The following is a 23,674-nucleotide window of genomic DNA, read 5'->3' as shown; positions in this document are numbered from 1 at the left end:
AAGCATGGCATGACCCCAAACCAGCACTGTCCAGTAGAGCTAGTGTGAGAGGCACAACCGCCAGCCACATGCAAGCTGTGTTTGATTTTAAATGTTCCAACAGGCACATTAAAGAAGTAAAAAGAAACAGGGGAATTTAATTTTAATAATGTATTTTAATCCAATATATCCAAAATAACATCATTTCAACGTGTAATCAACATAAAAGGTGACTAAAGAGGTTTTTTGTTTTTTTTTTTTTACATTTTCCTTTTCGTACTAAGTCTTTGAAATCGGTTTGTGTTTTATGTTTACAGCACATCTCAGTTTTGACTAGCCACATTTCAAGGGCTCACTAGACACATGTGGCCAGCGGTGACCATACTGGCCCGTGCAGGTAGAGACAAATGTGGCCTCCGTGCCCTTCGAGTCGAGCAAGGTGGGGCGGGGGCTTGCATTGAAAAGGGAGTGAAGACAGCCCCAGAATGGTTACAGGTTGGGGGCGGTTCCAGAAGGCTTTTCACCACCCATTTCCCCTTTCCTTTCCTCCCATTCATGACAGATACGGGTCCCCTAGCCAGAAAGGCCTCTCCATCCAGGTGCCCCAGCCCATGCCTCCAACCCCCATCCCTCTCCCGTTGCTCCCCGGTATCCCCCGGGGGCCGCCCACCTCGGAATTCATCCAGTCGAGCTGCCCACCACGCGAAGGCTGCCTTCTACGTCACTCAACTGCTAGCTCCCTCCCCCACGCCTTGCAGTAACCTTCGCTTCCCTTGGTTTCCACAGCAACGCCACCAAGGGGCGGGGCAGGGGGGCTCGCGGCGCCGAGGCCCCCTTTGATTGGTGGGTAGCCAAGCCCCTTCTTTCTACCGACTCCCCTCCCTCTTGCCCGCGCTCCGCCCTCTCGGTGGGTCTTGCAAGCTGATTGGCTAGCCCCGTGGCGAGAGCGGCTATTTCTCGTTCGGACCTGCCCTGCTGGGCCAGGGCGAAGTGGGCGCCCCGTGCGCTGATTGGCTGGAGGGGCGCGCGCGGCAGGGAGGAGCGGGGCGGACGCGGAGCCGCGGTTAGTCTCGCGGGGAGGTCGTGAGCGTGTGAGGTATCCCTTGCAGTGTTGCGCGCAGGTAGCTGCAGCAGCAGGAGCAGTAGCCGCCGTGTGAGGGAGCCATGAAGCACTCTGAGGTAAGAAGCGAAGAAACGGGGGCCGGGCGACCGCCGCAGACCCATTTTTTTCTTCGTGAGACAACGGGAACACCCCCCCCTTTCTCGCCCTGTGCCGAGCCGGAAGGCGCAGGCGCAGTAGGCGCGCGTTGTGCCCCGGGGCCACTCGTAAATCGCAGTGCGCATATGCGGGGGAGGTACTTCTAATTCTGCAACCCAGGCTGTTTTGGGGTTGCCCTTTCTTGGGGTCTCTGCAGGACCTGGGAAGCTTACAGGTTCCTTGTAGCTCCCCCCGCGGGATGAGTTGCAGACTTTGGCAGGGGAGGAGCGAGGGTGTGAAACCCTTGCTTCCAGTCTGAGGGTGTCTTGCACAAACCTTGCACCCTGCCTCTGCTTCGGGCTTTGGAAGGGGCTTTGCAGTCAGCCCAGAGAGGCTTGATCTTTGGATCCCTTCCTCGCCCGGGACGTCTCCCTGAGCGGCTTAGGCGGTGAAGGTGTAGCTCCAGTGCTGGCTCCCGCCGACCAGCAAAGCTGATCTTTGTTTTCTGTTAATATAAGAGATCATCTCAGTCAACCCCTGCGTGTCACCGAGGAGAAATCTCACACCCATAACCAGTCTTGAAGTCTAGGTCTTCTGACTCCTAACTCGGGCCTCTTTCCCTTAAAACGAAGTGTTCTGATGCACTTACCAACCTAGCTGATAATATAATGTTAATAATTTAATTAATTATTGCTGCCTTATAAGTAACATTAAATAATAAACTAATTTATTATTAAATTAATAAGGATAATTTGAAGAGTGCTTACTTTTGTGCTCGTGAGATTCTGTTACGTTGTTTTCTTATCTTCACACCCCTGTGAGGTAGGAGACTATTAATTATTCTTGTTTTTGTAGATGGAGAAACAGTCTCAGAGATGTCAGATGACTTGCTCAAAGGTCCTGAGCTAGTAAATGCAGAACAGAGAGAGAAACTCAGGACTCCAGAGTCTCAGTTGCTAACCACTATGCCATGCTGGTCCCCAAATGAAAATGAGCAGGTTGAGAGGTTTCTTGGTTGTTTTTTTTCCCTTCCCCAATTAAAGAAATTGTGGTAAAATACACATAAAATTTACCTTAACCATTTTTTTTTTTTTTTGCGGTACGCGGGCCTCTCACTGTTGTGGCCTCTCCCGTTGCGGAGCACAGGCTCCAGACGCGCAGGCTCAGCGGCCATGGCTCACGGGCCCAGCCGCTCCGCGGCATGTGGGATCCTCCCGGACCGGGGCACGAACCCGTGTCCCCTGCATCAGCAGGCGGACTCTCAACCACTGCGCCACCAGGGAAGCCCCCTTAACCATTTTTAAAAGTACAGTTCAGTGGCATTAAGTACATTCACATTGTTGTGCAGCCATCACCACCATCCATCTCCAGAACTCTGTTCTTTTCATCTTGCATAACTGAAACTCTGTACTCGTTAAACACTAACCCCCTTTCTCTTCTCTGCCCAGCCTCTGGCAACTGTCATTCTACTTTCTGCCTCTGTGAATTTGATCATGTTAGGTGGCTCATGTAAGTACAAGGAGAGATTTCTTGTTTTTATTCACCAGTGGAATACCACCGTTTCTGCCCACCCCCTTTACTACTACTACGACTACTACTATTATTACTTTTGGCGGTAATTTACCCAGAATATTTTGAAACCTTTAACCCAGAAGTCCTTAGTCATTTTTGACATGGCTCAGAAATGAGGAGGTAGGATTCAATAATCTCATGCTTCATTCAACTTTATGATTATAGATTGAAGTTCTTCTAATAAAGTTCTCCTAATACAGTTTTCCCTCTCAAAACCTCTGTGCAACCCTGGAGAAAAAGCCACATTCACTTTGAAAGATGCACGATGGAAGATACGTGTGGTCTTTTACAAAATGGAGTTAGTTTTGCTAGTTGGCAGGCAGATAAAGTAGGCCCCAGAGGACCCTTGGGGTGGGCACTTTTGTTCCGGGAAGCTGGGCACAGCCTGAGGCCCATGGCTTGGACTGGAGGACATGCTCTAATTTACTCAAGCCCTTTCCCTCCCAGAAGGAGGGAGGGGCTTCAAACCCACTGTTCAAAGTGACCTTGGAGAAAGAAAATAAAATTGTTAATTTGCTGTGTTCTCTGTTATCATTCTCTGCTAACATTTGCCCAGTAAGCACTGAGGTCATAGCTACAGAGTTTCCGTACAGGAGGAGCAGTTGTCTCCCAGCCCAGTTCACAGCACGCCGATCCACTTTTTTTTTTTAAAAATTATTATTGGGGTATAGTTGTTTTACAATGTTGTGTTAAGGCCGATCAGCGCTGGATGTTTGTTGCAGACTAATAAAAATAGAGATTCTTTCCCTCACATTTAACAGTTTGAGAAAAGGTGTCAGTTATCCATAGCAAAGAATGTATTTCTGTTGGGGACTAAGTCCATCCTTCCACCCCCAAGCGACCCCCTATCCACTGAGTGATTAACACCCACCAGAAAGACCTTTTTGACTCTGAGAGAGACCTTGGAGATTATGACGTGTAATTTACAAGCGATAGAGATGCTGCTCAGAAAGGTGCAGGACTTGCTCAGTGACACAGTGAGTTAGTGAGGGTTGGTATCTGATGTTTTTGGCAGGTAGGGTTCCAGCTGGCGGGGAGATTTGCTGCTGCTGTGATGAGTTTGCTGACACTGCCATTCTCCCTTCTATGGTCTTGAGAGGATGATGTGTCCCTTCAGTGGCCTAACTGAGACAAAGCCGGTAGAACAGGTGACTCTCGGGCTTTGGCTGAAGCAGTTCCTCGGAAGGCAGAGCAGGCCTTGGGATTGTCTTGGGATCAGAGCAACGTCGATAAGGGAACTGCTTATCCGAGGCTATAGGATTTTTTTTTTTTTTTAATTTTGTTTTGCCATTGCAGATGAGAGGTCAAAGTGATGATCCCAGTGGCAGCTCAAAAATAGTTGCTATATCTTGTGAGTCTGTTAATTCCTGGAATGATCAGTCCCTCTCAGCCTTCTTGGGCCCAGGTCACTGCCCATTTCCCACAGCTGGGTTCCCGGAGGCAAGGCAGCCTCATCCTCGCGGGGTCCCCACTGCCCCATTTAGGATCTTCCACCCCCTCCCCCCCAAAAAAAGGGTAGCTCTATTGGTTCTCATCTTGTGAATAATCCTCGACCAATACGGTTCTTGCTTCAGTTTTCTCCACAGGAGTAAGTACGCGAAAGTTCTGGAAGCAAGAGTTCTGGTCAAGAGGCAGTTGTTTAGAGCCGGAAAACTGGGTGGAAGGTGAAGATTAAGGAGAACGTAGACTCATGTGTAATGGTGCCGTAGGTGCATGGGCCTTGGACAGGCCTGGCGCTGCCACTCACTAAATAATTGTGACCCAGCGCAGGTTACTTACTCTCTCTGAGCTCCTTGGAGCAAAATCTGTTTAATTGTGACAGCAAAGGCCAGCAATAAAGAACATTATGAAATTGCTGGAAATATATCCTCAAGGGGTATGCATAAAAGGAGAGGTGCTACATGTAGCTCTGGTTCATTTATTTTAACTTGTGCACGATTCCATTATATGAAAAACAATCTAGTTTGATTTCCTGGTCCTTTAATAAATCTCCGAACATCCTGTAGAGTGGAAGAAAAGCAAATAGCAAAAGATTTTATAAATTTAAAAAACATGCCAAATGAGACTTAATGTGTGTTGTTTATGGACATATACCTAATTAAAGGATAAATTGTAATATGAGATGAGAAATGTATGGGAATTACACAGTAGTTAGAGGAACCGTTGCTTGGGTAGAGATGGAGGGGGAGGAAAAGGCATAGGGAAGGTTTCAGCTATTTTTCTTTTTTTTTAAGGGAATCTGATGTAAATAGAGTAAAATATAAATATCTGTTTAACCTGGGAAGTGGCATCCTAAGTGTCTGTTGTTTCCTATACTTTTTTCTTCTGAATTCTTGTGTCCGTCTGAAGTAGAAGGTGAGGGATAATTTGGGTTCTTTTGGCCATCAAGCGCTGTTTTAATATGCTGGTCTCTGACTTTTGCACTTAAATTTGGTGCCTGTTTGCAGGAAAGTGTTGTGCTCTGAGATGGGACTTGCTTGATCTCTCACTCACACCTTTCTGCAGGCTGCATCCAACAGGCCTTCAGAAAACGCTTTTGGGATTGATTTTGCGTTTGCAGGCAAGATAGGAGCCCAGTTATGATCCCCCTCTTTCTGGGTTACTTTTTGTTGCTGGATGATAATTTCAGCGACAGGGCACACTTCTCATGTCCTTCCAAAAACCCTGAGAGGTGGGTACGCCTTGTCTCTTCGTTTTGTGGATAAAGAACCAGAGGCTCAGAATGGTGAAGGAACTTGTCCAAGATTACAGCATAGTGGAGACAGGATCCAGACCCAGGTCTGTCTGATTCCTCATCCGTAGAAGAGCCAGAGCCGTGGCATTGCTGGTGATGCTGGCAGTGCTGGTAATAACAGCGACCAGAGTTTATTGAGTCCTGTGAACACCTGATCCGGTGGGCACCAGTGTTAACTTCTACTTTACAGGTAAGGAAACTGAGGCTCAGAGAAGTCGGTTAAGTTGCTCAGGGTCTCAGAGCGAGGAAGCAGTGGAGCTGGACCTTGGCCTCCGGTTTGCCTGACTCCAGTGGCGGGGCCTGGGTAGAGGACGTGGGCGGGAGAAGCTGAGTGCTGGGTGTGGCTGGGCGGGTGCAGGGCAGGGCAGGGAGGCTGTTAGAGCCCACTGGTGGGGCACTGGGGTGCGGACGGGGAACCCTGAGCCTAGCGGAGCCTCTTGAATAACTGGTTCCTGCGGAGTGAAAAAGGTGGAGGGTTGACAGCCCTGCGTGGAGGGGTGGGGACTGTGCTCCCCAAAGACTACCTGTCTTGTTAACGCAGTTGAGTTTGTTTGGGAAACCCTGTACTTTCACTGACAGTCTTGGCTGGATGAGGATGAGAAAAGCCCGAGACCTTGGGCTGGTTGGTCAAGTTCAGGTGAGGTCTTAACACCCTCTTGCTGATATCGACAGTGGCAGCTGAGGATGTTTTAATAACCTGGGCACAGCCAGAGCATCATGATGAAAGCCACTACTGATACAGTGCTCACTCTAAGTGCTTTTTATCAATTAACTCATTTACCCCTCACAGTAAACGTATGAAGTTGGTACTATTCTTATCCCTATTTTTTTTTTAATTTTAAATTTATTTTTGGCTGCATTGGGTCTTCTTGCTGCACGTGGGCTTTCTCTAGTTGCGGCGAGCGGGGACTGCTCTTCGTTTCGGCGCGCAGGCTTCTCATTGCGGTGGCTTCTCTTGTTGCGGGGCACAGGCTGTAGGCATGCGGGCTCAGTAGTCGTGGCTCGCAGGCTCTAGAGCGCAGGCTTCAGTAGTTGTGGCGCATGGGCTTAGTTGCTCCCTGGCATGTGGGATCTTCCCAGACCAGGGATCGAACCGGTGTCTCCTGCATTGGCAGGCGGATTCTTAACCACTGCACCACCAGGGAAAGTCCTCTTATCCCTATTTGACAGATGAGGAAACCAGGGCCCAGAGGAGCGAAGAGATGTACCCCAGGTCACACAGCTAGTGAGCGGCAGAGCCTGGGTTCTACTAGATTCAAAGTGGGCTTCACTGTGGGTTGGCCCAGGCATTCATGCCCTGAGGAAGGAATGATGTGTGGCCGAGTGGCCGTGGCCTTTGCAAGCCACTGGGTCTGCTCTCGGGACGGTTTCTTAACTGTCTCGGGACAGTTCAGTTTTCTTATCCATGAAGCCAGGATAAAGACACCTGTCTCGGAGGGCCACTGAGGAGAGTGAAGTGCCCAGCACACTTCCTGGCCCATAGTCAAGGGATAAATCATTAGGCGGATAAGGATAAATGGTTAGGTGGATAAAGACAGATCTGCGTCAGTGATGCCACCTGAAGTGCTTTCTGCATGTGTCCTTTTTTTAAAAAATTTTTTAAATTAATTAATTAATTTTATTTTTGGCTGCGTTGGGTCTTCATTGCTGCGTGCGGGCTTCCTCTAATTGGGGCTACTCTTTGTTGCGGTGCGTGGGCTTCTCATTGTGGTGGCTTCTCTTGTTGCAGAACACGGGCTCTAGGCGCGTGGGCTTCGGTAGCTGTGGAGCACAGGCTCAGTAGTTGTGGCTCGCGGGCTCTAGAGCATAGGCTCAGTAGTTGTGGTGCATGGGCTTATTTGCTCCGCGGCATGTGGGATCTTCTTGGACCAGGGCTCAAACCCGTGTCCTGTGCATTGGCAGGTGGATTCTTAACCCCTGAGCCACCAGGGAAGCCCTGCATGTGGCCTGTTTTGAACGCATCATGACTTGTCAGTGAACAAGGCCCATGGAGATGGATTCTTGCTAAACAGTATGCCCAGAAGATGGAGGAAGAAGCCCAGATGCCAAAGATCCTTTCTGATATAACATCACGTACACTAAAGTCACATTTTGGGATGATCTGCTCCGTCCTCCTCTGTGGGACGACCCTCAGTGAGGTCAAAGCCCAGTCAGAACCCACCTTTTTCTTTTTTGTATTTTGGCTGTGCTGCGCAGCGTGCGGGATGGTTCCTCAACCAGAGATTGAACCCGGGCCTCCGCAGTGAGAGTGCCGAATCCTAATCACTAGGCTACCAGGGAACTCCCCAGAACCCACTTTTTAACTTTGGTGACAAAGAACCATTCCAAGAGGCAGGTGCTCACAGTGGGCCTGGTCTTCTGATGCCTGTCACAGCCTTCGTACTCACAAGTGCACCACTTCTGTTCTTGCCCCTCCTGGCTGTGTTCCCCACCCAGCAGCAGCCAGAGGGTCTCTCCCGTGTAGCGCGGAGGATCTTAGCACTCCCCGCCTGAAAACACTCCCCTCAGAGTCTTCTGGTCCTCCTCTACCCCCTGCTCTGCTCACTCATTGGTGTCCTGCTTTTGTCTCAAACATCTACATCCACATCCCTGCCCTGTGCATAGGCTCTTCCCTCAGCCAGAAATGATCTTCCCTCTGTTTTTTCCCATGCCTGCTCCCTTCTTGTTTTTTTGTCTTTTTAAAAAAATATATTTATTTATTTATTATTGTTGGCTGCACTGGGTCTTATTTGTGGCACGTGGGATCTTCCATTGCGGTGTGCGGGCTCTTCATTGCAGTGAGTGCGCTTCTCTCTAGTTGTGGCACGTGGGCTCCAGAGCGTGCGGGCTCAGTAGTTGCGGCATGCAGGCTTAGTTGCCCCGTGGCATGCGGAATCTTAGTTCCCTGACCAAGGATCGAACCCGCGCCCCTTGCATTGGAAGGCGAATTCTCAACCACTGGACCACAAGGGACGTCCCTGCTCCCTTCTTGTTATTGAGAGCCCAGCTTCAGCGTCTTTCAGAGAGGCCTTCCCTGACCATCCTGTCTGGAGTGTGACCCCTGCACTCTGTTCCTCTCCTCTGGCCCTCCTTGGGCTGTGGTTGTGTCTTCATTTGGGAACTTGATGGTCTTTCTACCCCGACAGATTCTGAGCTCCCTGAGGGCAGGGGCTCTTGGTGTCTTGTTCCTGCAGCTTCCGAATGGGTAGATGAATGCGTCTTCTCCCTGCGGTCAGGCTCACAGGGAGTAGTAGAAGGGTGAGTGGGGGCCTGCTGCAGGGACCTGGGTGAGTCCAGTGTTGCATGTGTTGGGCTCAGGTGGCCCCGTGCGACCTGTCCTTAGTGGTCCCAACCTAGGGAAGTTGGCTTTACGGGGTGGTCGTAAGCCCTGGGTCCACCCTGGCCACAAGTGTCTTGTTCCCTGTTGTCCCCCTCCTTCTGGAACCTGGGCATGCTGAGACGGGAGCCTCCAAGACTGCACGTGGGCCTGCCCGTCATTGTTGCACAGGTCGCTGGCAGGTTCTGCTGGTCTGGACACTCCTCCGTGGTGGACTCTGCTCACCTGTTTTCCGGTCCATCGTCTATTTATTAGTTCATTCCTTCCAACATATATATATATATATATTTTTTTTTTTTTTTCTCTCTATACCTGTCATACGCCAGGAATACTGGGCTGAACGAACCACAGCCCCTCCCCTCAGGGTTTCTTCATCTAAGCTGAGGCCTGAAAGAGGCGGTCTTCTGGGAAGGGATGAGAACAGCTTGTGCAGAGGCCTGGAGGCCAGACTCCGTGGTTGTCCCACGTCTAGAGATGAGGCTGGCCAGGCAAGCCTTTGTAGACACCCAGACACCTGTGGACTTTGTCCCAACGGTGATGGAAGTTTCTTTTTCCTGTTGATTTTACCTAAAAGTTTAACTTTCAGAGGGCAGTTTATTGCTAAGTCCTGGGGCGGGGGGGCCCTCCCACTATGGTGTGTGTTATGTAAACATGAGGGAGAGTTCTCATTACAGACAAGGGCGCTGTGGGTGGTGTTTGGGGCTCCCCCCCCCCCACGCCCAGTCCCACGGTTCCTTAGAGATGGGCCACGAGCGTCTCCCAGCCATCTGGGGGATAAAGGGCCTCTCAGTAGCTCGTGGGGATTGGCAGGCTGGCACAGCCCTGTCCCTGCCCGAACCAGGCTCTTATGTAAGCAGAAGTCATGGGCCATTCAGGCAGCCCGGGAGACTGCAGGGTTTGTGCTGTCTCCCAGGGCCTTCTGAATTCTTTTTTTTCCCCTCTTTAAAAGGACCAGGGAGCACTGGCTGGGGACAATGCCGGTTGTGAGGGAACTGGGCCTGAGGGAACGGTGCCTGTCCTCAGGGTGGGAGTGGATCTCTCAAGTGGGCGGGGAGGGCAGTTTAACCCTAGCATTTGGGGCTTTATAGAGCAGCAGGAAGCAGGCTGAACTTGAGGGGGTCCAAGAGCTGCAGCTCGCAGTCTTGTGAGGAGAAGCTGTCTCCCAGGACACCTCAAGAAGCTAACTCAGAAGGAGAAGGGTGGGTTGGGGGAGTTGCCGAATTGACGCTTCTCAGGAGGTGAGGTTGAGGGAGCATGTCTCTGTGCGTGAGGGTAATAGCAGAATTCTTGGGGAGATATGTAGAGTCTGAAACAGTGTATTGTTGAATCCTCTCCACTGCAGAGAATCAAGTCTCACGGAATCTCCTGGCTGGAGGTGGGATCCACAGAGGACGGGCTGGGGTCGAGGCCGGGGAAATCCCAGTGCTGGGGCAGTTTCTGGAGAGGTGGCTGTCCTCGTCCTGTCAGCGAATCCCGTCATTCAGGTCTCAGCTCGAATGTCGCCTCCTCTGAAGGGCTCCCTCTGACCCACCCAGGCCACACTTGTCAGCCCTCCTGTTTCGGTTCTCCGCGTAGCACGTAGCACCTTCTGACAGCTGTTTGTGTGAGGTTCTCCTCTGTCACCCTGACGTGGATCTAGTGACTGTGTGTTTGCCTGTTAAGAGACCTACACATACAGGCAGGGCGGGCTCACGCAGTCGGTTAGGCACATCGTCGGTGCCCGCACAAAAGGCACCGCAACCCAACGAGCAGGAGGGTCCCAGGAGGGTGCCTCACGCTTTGGGGTGCCTGGCCGTTCCCTGGAACCCATGGGTTTGGCCGTGAGCATGTGTAGCTCTGGTGCGTTAGTGTGGGCTTCTGCTCATCTTTCGGTACTTTGGAATTTGGCCACTTTTTCCCCCCCATTTTTGATCCAGAGTTACTTGAACTCTGAGTTTTCATGTAAGGATGAGATGGGGATCCTGCAGGAAGCGCCGACCACGACCGACAGGCCCCAGTAATATCTCCCGCCAGGCTCATCCAGGCGCCATCTGAGAAGCGGGCCCGGGAACTGTGCACGTTCTGAACACCACATCCTGGCTCACCTGGGGCCCCTGGATGGTACCATTTCCAGTCTCTCCAGCTGGGCCTGGAAACCTGCACCATCCGGGAGAAAGCACGGGGAAGGGTGTCTTTGTGAAGATGCCGGGACTCATTTCCCCTTACTTCACTTCCCTGTCTTTGCCAGAGCCAGTAGAGCCGAGCGAGCTGAGACCTGTGGGGCTGGGAGAGGCTCGGAGGGCCTTGGCCTGTGGAGACAACCAAGGTGCCTCCTGCACCCCTCTCTCAACAGCTGCAGCGGAGTATTTTCTCTTAAACTACCTTACCCTTTATAGACATGGCTAGGCCTGTTAAATATTCCAGAAACCCTGCCTTCCTCTGCCAAAATCCTCTTTCACTTGTTACTACTCTCCTCTCTTTGTCCCAAGACGTGCATGCATTTTTTTCCCTTTGGCATTTTCATGTTCCTTAAGTTGGGATACATCTTATGATTTGTGTCTACCTATTTATTTAAAATTTATTTATTTTTGTCTGCATTGGGTCTTCGTTGCTGCGCGCGGGCTTTCTCTAGTGGCCGTGAGCGGGGGCTACTCTTCGTTGCGGTGCGTGGGCTTCTCATTGTGGTGGCTTCTCTTGTTGCGGAACAAGGGCTCTAGGCACGTGGGCTTCAGTAGTTGCGGCACGTGGGCTCAGTAGTTGTGGCTCACGAGCTCTAGAGCTCAGGCTCAGTAGTTGTGGCGCACGGGCTTAGTTTCTCCACGGCATGTGGGATCTTCCCAGACCAGGGATTGAACCCATGTCCCCTGCATTGGCGGGCAGATTCTTAACCACTGCACCACCAGGGAAGTCCCTCTACCTATTTATTTTATGTTGACATATGTGTCGTCCCCACCCACCCACAAATGGCAACTTGTTTTAAATCAGTGGCACTTTAGATCTAGGAATTAGGGTGTCTTTTTCACTGCTTGCCACCTTCATGCTCTAATCAAAGCCATCAGGGTCTCAGGCCTGCCGTCTCTGCTTCCATGTTTGTCCTCAGCAGCGAAGAGGGCTCCTTCTCAAACCAGACCAGGTTGTGGCACTCCAGCAACTTCCCATCCCTGGACGCTCAAACCCAAAGTACTTGTCTTGGCCTCCACTCCAGCTTCCTCCAGAGCTGCGTGCCCTCAAGTACGCTGTGCTCCAGTCTTTTGATGTTCCTGAGCCCTGCCGAGCTCTGTGCTGCCTCAGGCCTTTTGCACTTTCCTCGGGGAGCCTAACGCTGGCTCAAATCGCATTTCCTTAGAGAGGCCTTTCCTGACCACCTCCTGTGGCCCTCTGGGCTCCCTGCCCAGCTCTTTTCTTCCAGCAACTGGTACACCCTGACCTCATGTTACATAACAGATTCTTTGCCCATGTTCCCCTTGAGCGTGAGCAGGCCCAGTCGGGGGAGGGGGGGCTTGGCTATTGTATCCCAGCACCTGGATCACCGCCCAGCATGCTGCTGTCACACCTAGGTCTTTCTGTTCATCATCAAGCCCAGCCCCCTAGCACAGGCCTGGCATATCAAGGGCTCGGTTTGCTCAGCAGATGAAGAACAGGAACTTCTCAGTCAGCAGAAAAGGCTCTTGGGGGGGTTCCAGATGACCTCCACATGTGGTTGAGTCCTTTGCAGGTCTCTGTGTAGCAAGCACGTCCTAGCTCTCCTTGGGCACCGGACACTGTTTCCAGGGCTCTGTGAGTTCCCGGGCCTGGGCCCGGTGTCTCCGAGGAGCACAGGGAACAGGATTGCCCTGCAGTAGGTGGCCGCAGCCATCCTTGGGTAGAGCCCTCTGGCTCATGTACTAGAAGGTCTGATGGGCTTGCTCAGAGCTCCTCTGGGCCATGTAGAGCCTTGGAAGATGGGCGGCGCCTGGGCCTGAGACTGGACTGGGAGGTGGGGTCTGGGTCTCCCACCCTGACTGGGTAATGCCTGCCACGCTGTATGCTCTTGGGGACCTGCATGGGGGTGAGCAAGTAAGCAACACCAGGCCTTGGGGACCAGGTCCCAAGTCACTGCTTTCAGAAAAACAGTGGAGTGGTGCCTAATGGGCTAGTCAGCTGGAAGATCCTTACAGATATTTTTGATACTAGATCACTGTGAGACTTTGGGCCAGTAACTGGGAAGGAGTTCCCAGAATTGGGATTTTTTTTTTTTTTGCTTTAACAAAACTCTGTCCATCCTCATCTGCTTATTTATGTGAACTGGGTTTCTTAGTGTTTACTTTAAAAAAAGAAAATAAAGAAATGTCAGAATAAAGGCTGTAGCTCATTCTAGCAATAAGAAATATTCGCCTTGGCTACATGAACTAATTGTGAAAAAGGGCGCTTCCATCCCACTGAGAGAGGCAGTGCCAATAGCTTACTGTTTATGGTTAATGTTTAGTAACAGTTGTTGATGATTTATGATTTATGTTTATGATGTATGTTTAGCAGATATCGTAATGATAACTCATCCTGAAAGATGTTCTCTTTACACGTAGAGCCTTAGGTCCTGAAAATGTTTTTAAGAAATTTAATTTCAATTTGAGGAATAGGTAGGATGCTCAGTAATAACCTTCAGTCACAAGCGTGTATTTGGATACAATTCCATGGGGGAGGGGAACAGGAACAGAATTCAACTTCAAGGCAAAAAAGTAGCAAATATTAAAGAGCTTGTTTATAGCTTTTTCCTTTTAAAGGAAATGATGGTAGGTATGATATTACTCAAGTATTTAGACTCTGGTGAGATTTAACAGAGCCCCGTAAATGTTTGCATAAAATTTCCAATATCTGCAGTTGGCCAGAAGTGACATCTTTTGCAACTATTCAAGCTCAGGTAAAAAATATTAGGTGTCGGGCTTCCCTGGTGGCGCAGTGGTTGAGAGTCCGCCTGCCGATGCAGGGGATACGGGTTCGTGCCCCGGTCCGGGAGGATCCCACGTGCCTCGGAACGGCTGGGCCCGTGAGCCATGGCCGCTGAGCCTGTACGTCCGGAGCCTGTGCTCCGCAACGGGAGAGGCCACAACAGTGAGAGGCCCGCGTACCGCAAAAAAAGCAACAACAAAAAAACCCCACAAAATATTAGCTGTCAACTTAAGAATCTTTTTTTGCGGGGGGGACATGCAATTTGCAAAATTATTTTAGGGATACATGACCAAAAAGCGTTCGAAGAGCGCTGAGTTTGCTCGCTTACAGATGTTTTCATGTGATCCCAGGGAGGAGGGGTGGTGTTTTTCAGTGAGCTGGATCTCTTTGGGAATGTTCAATGGGCATTTCAGACTCAACATTGTCCAAAACTGAGGCTGGATTCCCCACCACCAACCTGTGCTGCCCCCCAACCCCTGCCGGTGAATGGCAGTTCCAGTCTTCTCGTCACCAGGCCCCCGGCTGTTTGACTCAGCTCTTTCCCTCACACCTCATGTCCAGCAGTCAGCAAGTCCTGTACCTCTGCCTTCAGAATACATGTGGCATACAACCACTTCTTATCGGTACTGCTGCCATCACCCGGCCCGGGCCAGGGACTGGCAGGCTTTACCCGTGAAGGGCCACATGATGAATATCTTAGGCTTTGCAGGCCATACAATCTCTGTGACAGCTTCTCAACTCTGCCGCTGTCACAAAAGCAGCCCTAGACAATACGTCAACCAGCGAGCGTGACCGTGTTCCAATGCAACTTTGTTTGTGGGTGCTGAAATTTGAATTTTGTATGATTCCTATGTGCCATAAAATAGGCTTCCGATTTTTTCCAACTGTTTAAAAATGTAAAAACCATCTTAGCTTGTACAAAAACAGGTGGTGGCCCAGATTGGGCCTGTAGGCCACAGTTTGCTGACCCCTTGGTCTAAGCCATCCTTTATCTTGATAAGTTCTTTTTCTAAAATAAATAAATAAATTTATTTATTTATTTATGGCTGCGTTGGGTCTTCGTTGCTGTGTGCGGGCTTTTCTCTAGTTGCGGCGAGTGGGGGCTACTCTTCGTTGCAGTGCACGGGCTTCTCATTGTGGTGGCTTCTCTTGTTGTGGAGCACGGGCTCTAGGAGCGCAGGCTTCAGTAGTTGTGGCGCACGGGCTTAGTTGCTCCGTGGCATGTGGGATCTTCCCAGACCAGGGCTCGAACCCGTGTCTTCTGCATTGACAGGTGGATTCTCAACCACTGTGCCACCAGGGAAGCCCCTATCTTGATAACTTGTTATTGGTGTTCCTGCTTCCATCCTTATTCCCCTATAGTCCAGAGGGATCCTTTAAGAACCCAAGCCAGGTCACATCCCTCCTCTGCCCAGAACCCTCTGTGGCTCCCACCTCACTCAGAGTAGAAGCCACAGTCCTCACCTGGCCCAGGAGACCCTGTATGACCCATCACCTCCCTGCCCTCACCTCCTTCTTTCTTCCTACCCACCCTGCCCCCAGCCACAGGGGCCTCGGCTCTGTTGCTTGAGCACACCAAGCATGCTGCACCTCAGGGCCTTTGCACAGGCCATTCCTCTGCCTACATGCTCTCAGATCTCTCAACTGCCCTTTCCTTAATTAACTGCCTTCAGGGCTTGGCTCAACATCCCCTCAGGGAGGCCTTTCTTTTTTTTTTTTTTTTTTTTTGCGGTACGCGGGCCTCTCACTGTTGTGGTCTCTCCCGTTGCGGAGCACAGGCTCCGGACGCGCAGGCTCAGCGGCCATGGCTCACGGGCCCAGCCGCTCCGCGGCATGTGGGATCCTCCCGGACCGGGGCACGAACCTGTGTCCCCTGCATCGGCAGGCGGACTCCCAGCCACTGCGCCACCAGGGAAGCCCGAGGGAGGCCTTTCTTGACCACTTTACACGAAGCTGTCAGCTCCCTTCACCTGTCCCTCCCTGTCCCCTTTTCCTGATTTGTTTTTCCCATGGCACATATCGTGTGTGACTATTTTATTGTCTTTGTTCCCTGTGAAAGTGATGGGCAAAGATTTTTTTTTCTCTCCTTCCAGGACCGAACCCCCAGAGTCCTTCCCAGTGCCTGGCATGTAGCAGGTATTCAGTCACTGTTTATGCAGTGAATGAGTGAGCCTCAGTGTCCTCACCTGGAGAAGGGGATTCATAGGAAAGGAGATAATTTGTGTCGAGGACTTGCCTCCCTGCCTGCACGTTGTGAGCGTGCAGGAGGTGGTAGCTGCTGCTGCGGGTAGAAGGCTGGCCACCTGGGTCCCATGCAAGCGGCACTCCCCCGGCGTAGACTGACCTGCCTGCTGCAACCTGGGCTGGGCGTGCTGGGCGCGTAGGTCGGCCTGGATGAGCGCCTTCTGCCGCTCCGGTCAGCCTGTGTCCGCAGAGCTCAGCCTCACCACCTCTTCCAGCTTTGACAGTGCCTTCCTGCCCAGAGATGGAGAGAGACCGGATGTGGTCACCAACCTTGACCCGGCCAGGGGTGCAGGGGTGCAGATCTGGGCCATCTTCGGGGGGTCTGGGGCTAGGGGGCAGCCCTGGAGGAAGAGCGTTCAGTTCTAAGGAGCAAAAGCAGGCAGGGTCCTGCCCCTTGAGCTTGTAACTCATGTGTCCTCGGGGCTCCTGAGCCTTGGCTGCCTCGCCTGTAAAGTGGGGTGACAATGCAAACCTAGCAGGCCAGCATGAGCTGGGGGAGGCTGGCTGTTGGCACCCTGCTGGCTGGTGCTGGGGAAGGGAGCAGGGACGGGGTACAGAGCGACCAAGGGGGTTGGCTGAGGCTCCGCTGGAAGGGTCTGGGAGGGCACGTCAGTCAGTGTCCGTCAGCTGTGGTAAGGGCTTTGGGCATCATCGAAAGGGCAGGACCCTGTTTGAGGAAGGGAGTCCGGGTTGAGTTGGCCGCCTCCATCTGTCACCTGGGAGCTTTTGAAGCTGTGGATGCCTGGCCCTCCATCAGAGATCCCGATCTCCTTGTCTGAGTTGTCCAGGCCAGGGCTCTTCCGGTGGGTTTCATAAGCAGGCAGGGTTCAGGACCACTAGGCGGGGTTCTTAGCCACATCCGCCACGGGAATCATCTCTGTCAGGTCCTCTTACAAACATTCCCATTTACCAGATGGAGAAGACAGGGCTCAGGCAGGGAGGTTGTCTGACTTTGGCCTCTGCAGCACCGCCTCTCGCTCAGGGTTGGGGGAGCCCCCCACCCCTATGGCACTGGTTTTCCAGGCTCATTGGTGGCTTTAGCCTGGGGCAGGAAACCATGCAGGAAGTGTCGAGAGAGCTGCTAATCTTGCCTGAGCCCCTCTGGGTGGTATCGGGGTGACAGGCCTTTCGCCCTTGGTATGGCCAGACTCTGCTGGGGCCAAGGGATGCTGGGGCCCGGGGACAAGCAGACTCAACCTCTCAAGGGCGCTCCTTGTGGAGGTGACATGTTCTGCATTGTTCAGACCTCTGGAGACTAGGTGTGCTGGAGTTGTAATGTCAGCAGGGAAGCTGGGGGTGGGGGGCTGCCTTCCAGATAACTGGGTCCAGGGTTTGTTCCTCCTTGTTTTCTGTTAGCATTTGGCCCTGTTCTCCAGAGTGGAGGAGGTATTACTTTGTGACGCTGAGCAGTGAGAGACTTTGGGCCCGGGTAGGCGGGGTCGGTGCTGGCTCTGGTACTTCCTTGGGCTACGTGCCTTGGGCAAGGGCCCCCTGGTTTCCGAGCCCTGGTTTTCTGAGCCACCTAACTGGGGTCACAGTCCTTAGCTTACAGGCGCAGGTGAGGCTAGGTGAGTTGTGCAGGTAAAGGTCTCAGCACAGTTCTTGGCCCAAAGTAAGCATCTGATAGACGATACTAGTGACGGCACTTCCAATGGAATAGGCCCTTGCAGCCCAGCTCTGTCCAGGACAGCGCCCCCTGGAGGCCCCAGAGGCCGGTAACTGCCCAGGGAGGTGTGTGGGCTGTGGGCACCAGCAAACAGCTGGTCAAAGAGCATGGCCCTCTCAGGCCCAAGACCCAGAGTCCTGCTGTGTTGGCCCAGCATCTCCTTCATCTTGGGCCTCCTGTGGTCACAGCAACCAGCCGGGGCACCCGAGCACCCGAAGAATGTCTTTCAAGGCTGGATGCTACTGGGCTGCCTGGGGCTCTGCCAGCTTCTCCTGGCCCCGGATCCCAGAGCCTAGGGACATTGGCATTCAGACCCTGCCACTTCTTCTCTGGCTACCAGGGGTGGGAGGCAGGAGCCGGCTGGTTGAGGACCTGGGAGTGGGTGGTCAGTCTCTCTCTTGCCCCTTCTCCCCTGGGCAACATTCCCCCACCCCCCAACCACTGTGGCACCTCAGGGAGGCTGTGCAGTCCCCCCAGGAGAAATGGGGTCATGAGTGAGGCCACTGGGGAAGGAGGTATTTCTGGCCGAGCAGGTGTGGCCTGTGCTGGCGTCCTGGCAGGTCTTCTCAGCTGCCCTGGCAAGAGTAGTGTGACTTCGATATTTCTGGAAAGTGGAAGGGAGAGGGAGCTGAAAGTGCTGAGCCGCGGAGTGTAGGTGAACATGCTCAAGACTCTGCATTTGTGAAGCGGCTGAGCCAGTCTGGCATGTGCTGCTCAAGGCCAGGCCTCCGTCCTCTCGTGCCCCGTGTGGGCGCTCTGGGGGCCGAGAGTGCCCGGGTCGGCCGGCTGACGGACCTGTTGGGCCCTCTGCATCTTTGCCTGGAGTTCTAGGCTGCACTGAGCAGGGCTTGTACCCTCAGCTAGGCCTCTTGTGCCCCCGCCTCGGGAGATGTCACCCACCGGAGCCCACACTCCCCTGCAGGCACTCACTGGGTTGTGCCAGGCTGCCCAGCACAAGGCATCCCGGTTGAAGAGCCCTTTTCTGGCAGGCGGACCCCGTGGGGTCCCAGCGAGCCTGCTCTAGGCAGGGTGCGCTGTACTGCACCCTCACTGCGTGGGGACCTCTGCGGGGCGCGCTGGCTGGGGGTGCAGCCCCAGAGGCCGGCGTGTGGTGGGGGTGTGGGCTCAGGAGTTTACTGCTGCGTGAGCTGCGTGTACTCCTCACCCCTTGGAACTCAGCTTCCCCATCTGTGAAATGGAGTTAATGGCTCCAGCTCCCTCGGCTGCCGTGGGGATTGAAAGGAGAGGGTGAGGAGAGGCATTTGGGAAGCAGCTGCGGTTCTAACCCATACCCATTGGGCAGGTTCCATCTTAGGACGCATGGAAGCGGGAGGTGGTGAGGGTGACCAGGAGTCCAAGCTGACTCTCAGGCCCGTGCCCGCCCCTGTCCCAGGCCCGGGGATGTTGACTCTGCCATGAGGCCACTGCGTCTCGTTTACAGGTGGGAGGGGCCTGAGGAACACCGGGCCTGGCTGTGTTTATGAAAATGGGGAAACTGAAGCTTGAGAGGGGCCCAGGCTCCTGGCTTGGGAGGCTTTCTGGGCACTGGTGCCTGGGCCCCGGGTGCCCCGCCTGTGCAGCAGCTCCCACAGGGGAGAGCAGCAGTTGCAAACTTCCAGCCTGGGCTCAGGCGGTGCCTACCCTTCCTGCCGCCCTCCTACTTGGTGCTTCTCCCTTCTGAGGCTCAGGTCAGAACCTCAGACCCACCCCTGCCCCCCATCCCCACACCCAAACCATCAGCACATCTTGTCACTTCCATCTTCATAGTCTGTCCACTTCTCACCCACTCCATGGCCATCTCCCTACTCCTGCCCTCATCATTGCTTCTGCCCTGGTCTCCCATTTCCCACGGGGCTGCCTAGGAACAGCTGAGTCAGGTCACATCCTTCCTCTGCTCAAGAACCCTCCATGGCTCCCACCTCACTCAGCGTAAAAGCCAGAGTCCTCCCTGTGGCCCACAATCCCCTGCAAGATCTGCCCCATCACTTCCCTGTTTGTGTCTTCCTGCTCTCCCCCTCCACACTCTGCTCCTGCCACAGTGGTCTGCTGCTTAAACATGCCAGGCACAGTCCAGTCTCAGGGCCTTTGCAGTGGCTGTTCCCTCTGCCTGGAACGCATTTCCCCTGGATGTATGCACGACTTGTTCCCTCAGTTCCACTGGCCTTTTTAGATGCCCCTTCCTCAGGGAGGCCTTCCTTGACCGCTCTGTCTAAAACGGCCATACTCCCCCACCCCACCCCTGCCACCTTTCTCTTTTTGTCTCCACAGCTCTTGGTGCAAAACATGCCACTATTTATTGTGTGTCCCTACCCACCCCCAGCCCACGCCTGGAATGCAGCTTCTGTGAAGGCAGGGGTTTGTTCACTGCAGTGCCCAGGGGAAAAGGGGAGGCAGGAAAGGATGAATGCATGAAGGAAGGAGCGTGAGGCAGTGGCTCCCCGAGGCCTCTTGGCTGGTGAGTGGCAGAGCCAGAGTTAGTGTTCACTCTCTTGCTCCCATCCTGCACCAGATGTGCCCGGTTCATTCACCTGGAGCTCCAGCTGCTGTGCACACCCTTCCAGCTGGTGGGAGCAGAGGCCGCGGCCACAAGGGGGCAGTGGAGAGCGGGGCAGTCTCGGCGGCTGCCGCCCCGGCTGTGGCGGTGATGAACTACAGTAGGGACGCTCGCCACAGCCCAGCCTCTGCCATCCGCACGTGTCTTGCTATTGTTAGGGTTCAGGCTCACTGTCATCAGCTCCTTGCATCACCTCTCTGACCTTGGTGTGGTTGGGCCTCTTCATGATCGTGGTGAGGACTCGGGGAGGAGGAGGGGCCTGGCTCCCTGTGCGTCTGCCACTTCTGTTTCGCTAGTATCGGTCTGATAACATTTATTCTTTTTAAGAATTATCCTAGACTGGACATGTTTGTGTACTTTCTCAGGGAGGCCTTCCCTGACCACTCTGTCTAAAATGGCCATCCTCCCAACTCCTGACCCCCCTGCCCCCCGTTCTCTGTCTTTCCCCACAATTCTTGGTGCAGAACGTGCCGCTGTTCTCTGTTCCGGCACCCCCGGGCACTAGCACCCCCCGCCCCGGACCTCACACAGACCAGAATGGTGGTTGTTATTATGTGTAAATCTTACAGTGACCCTGTGAGATAGCAGGTGGGGGCAGCCCACTTTGTAGATAAGGAAATGGAGGCTCAGAGAGGTTGGGTTACTCGTCCAGGGCCACACAGCCAGGAAATAGGTGAGTCTTTTTGACCTCAGAGCCTCCTTGTGAGGGGCCGCTGTGCCTGTGTTGCTGCCGCCTCCAAGGGCCCAGGGTGTGTGGAGCCTGTCAGTGTGGAGCCCCTTCTGTGTTGGGGATGCTGGTGAAGAGAGACAGGGTTCCCTAGAAGCCAGAGCTGGCCTACCAGAGACCCTTTCCGTTGGTGAGCAGTGCCCCGCTCCTTGGAGGAGGGTCTGGCAGCCAGAATGCTGGGCTGCACAGGGTCACCGGAGCTGGGTGGGTGTGTCTGCAGGCCTCACAGAGGCTTCCCTGGAGCGAGGCCGCCGGCCCAGGCTAGGGAAAGCCCTCCTGCAGCAGCTCCTGCACTGGGGCGCCCACCTCTGCTCTGGGGTCTGGTGTGGTGGGCAGGCCCCCATCCCCCCAAGTGTGGTGAAGGAGGAGTGAGGGAAAGGCCTTGGCTCAGAGGGTGGTGGGGTGGGGGCTTTGAGGCAAGGTGCCTCCCGCAGGTGCTTATGGAGAACAGCTCCTCGCCAGGCTCTGTCCTGGGTGCTGGGAAGTGACTGAGGACGGGACAGTCCCTGCCCTCTGGAGCTGACCATCCAGTGGGAGGCAGACGGTAAATGTCTGGGTTGCTATTTTAAGTTGACAGTCAGGAAGGGCCTCACTGACGAGGTTAGGGAGGAGCCCTGCGGGGTCTGGGGGAGAGCGATTCAGGCAGTGAGAACAGCATGTGCAAAGGCCCTTAGCCTCTCCTACTCTTTTTTTTTTTTGCGGTACGCGGGCCTCTCACTGTTGCGGCCTCTCCCGTTGCAGAGCACAGCCTCCGGACACGCGGGCTCAGTGGCCATGGCTCACGGGCCCAGCCGCTCCGCGGCACATGGGATCTTCCCGGACCGGGGCACGAACCCGTGTCCCCTGCATCGGCAGGCGGACCCTCAACCACTACACCACCAGGGAAGCCCTCTCCTACTCTTGAGCCCTGGTTTTCTCATCTGCCACGTGGGGACCATCCCAGGAGCCTTGTCTCCCTGAGGCTCTGGGCACCCATGCTAGCTTGAAACAGGTGCTCAGAAAGTGGGCACCCCCCTTTCTACTATGGCTACCTTGATCAGCACCATATTTATTCCCATGAAGGCAGTGAAGCGTGTGGGCCCTGCTGCCCGGCAGTAGCTCTGGGTACTCCCCTCTGGGTGGGGCAGGGCTGCAGCCTGCGGGGTGGGCTGTGCCCTGCCCCTTGTCCAGCCCTGACCTCATGGTGCCATGAGTTGCCCTTGGCTGGGCCCTGGAATCTGGGGCCTCTGGGTGAGAATTCCTCCCAGGCTGGGGAACTGTCATCGTAGAGCCAGCGTCCTGTGCCCCAGGCCAGGGCTCCTGCCTGTCCTTGCCCTCTGTCTGGCCACTGTGCCGGAGGCTTTGGGGCCACACCCCCTGCCTGTGGCCAGTGCCCGGACTTCAAGTCAGTGACACCCTCACGGGCTTTGCTTCATTCATCCTTCGAACATATCACCGCCCCCTTGTCCCCCCAGCCCCTTCCCTCCACGGGGACAGGAAGAGCTGTCCCCGGCTCCTTCAGAAAGTCCCACCACTCACTCCTCCCCTGCCCCTTGCCTGCCTTCTCTCTGGGGTAGGGCCTGAGCCTGCTACCTCCCCTTCTGTGCTCAGGACCCCTGCCTGGGGCTCTGCCCAGCAGCCACCTGTGCCCCTCACCCCAGTCCTGGGCCTATCCTGGGCCCCCACCCCAGGCTGGCCTCAGGCCCGGGCAGGCTCAGGGGTGTGTGAGTGTGTGTGACAAGCGTAGGGACGGGAGTGTGCTGGGGCGCAGAGCAGGGCGGGGTGGGGAGTAGGGGGTAAGCTCAGGGACTGAAGATTGGGAAGTGCGTGATGGGCTCCCCCATATTTAGGCCCTCATCGGGTGGGGTGGAGGTGTGGCTAGCCTCTGCTGCTCCCTGCCCCTCGGCCTTTTCTCTCTATGGGTAATTGGGACCGGTTTGCTAGCCCCACCCTTTAAAAAAAAAGATTTATTGAGGTAAAATTCACGTGACGTACAATTAGCCATTTAAAAGGGAATTTAATTCACAGTGTTGTGCAACCCCCGTCTCTGTCTAGTTCCACAACCTTTTCATCACCCCAAAAGGAGACCCGGTCCCCATTAGTTGCCACTCCCATCTCCCCTCACCCCATCCTTGACAGCCACCAGTCTGCTTTCTGTCTCCTTCCATTTACCTATTTGGGGCATTTCACATAAACACATGACCCCTTTGTACCTGGCTTCTCTCACCTAAATATATATATATATATATATATATATATATATATATATATATGTATAATTTTTATTTATTTTTTATTTTTTTTCCTTCCCACTTGGCTTTTAAAATTTAAAAATTTTACTTTTCTGAAATAATTAGAGAGGCACAGGCAGTTGTACGATGGTAGGCCCTGTGGCTCCCCCCCACACCGCATCCCCACCCCCTTGCCCTGCCCAGGGCCTTTCAGACCTCTCCTGTGGTGGAGATTTGGGGACAGGAAATGGGAAATGAGGACCGAACCTGTCACAGCGGCCTTGAGCTGGGGCAGCCCACTCCCCAGTGGCCCCGGGGCCTTGAGTGCTGCCGCACGGGCCGGGCTTACCTCTGTGAGGGCGCCGCTGCTCCTCTGCAGCCTCGGGCTGGCCTGGGTGTGTTGGCGGCAGTGGCAGCCGTAGCAGCTGCAGCAGCGGCTGCTGGGAGGGTGGCCCCTGTCCCGGCCGTCCCCTCCCGCTGCCCAGCTTCCTTTCCCAGCAGCCAGTCGGGGCCCCGACGTCCCATACTCTCCTCCTGGGTTCTGGTCTGGTGCCCAGGTTGGGGGGAGA

The 23,674-nt window shown here is 54.0% G+C and overlaps 1 protein-coding gene and 1 long non-coding RNA gene across 2 annotated transcripts in view; one reads left to right on the top strand and one right to left on the bottom strand.

Annotated features, from left to right (window-relative positions):
* The first annotated feature begins 1,006 nt into the window (after positions 1 to 1,006).
* The window catches only part of TECR (trans-2,3-enoyl-CoA reductase), a 28,040-nt gene continuing 5,372 nt past the window's right edge, over positions 1,007 to 23,674 (top strand). Inside the window, exon 1 of the mRNA XM_060006617.1 lies at positions 1,007 to 1,158. Within this exon, the coding sequence (XP_059862600.1) occupies positions 1,144 to 1,158 (15 nt within the window). The 5' untranslated portion in view covers positions 1,007 to 1,143. The remainder of the gene's footprint in view (positions 1,159 to 23,674) is intronic.
* LOC132421797 (uncharacterized) lies at positions 4,623 to 23,569 on the bottom strand. Its single transcript, XR_009518772.1, has 3 exons — positions 23,455 to 23,569; positions 16,049 to 16,179; positions 4,623 to 4,749 (listed from the first exon to the last, which is right to left on the bottom strand). It is a non-coding gene; the product is annotated as an uncharacterized lncRNA (long non-coding RNA).

The sequence above is a fragment of the Delphinus delphis genome, chromosome 3 (genome assembly GCF_949987515.2).
Source record: "Delphinus delphis chromosome 3, mDelDel1.2, whole genome shotgun sequence".
In the NCBI taxonomy this organism is placed as follows: Eukaryota; Metazoa; Chordata; class Mammalia; order Artiodactyla; family Delphinidae; genus Delphinus; species Delphinus delphis.
The sequence above is the reverse complement of the archived record's forward strand: the minus strand, read 5'-3'. Positions and strand labels throughout refer to the sequence as shown.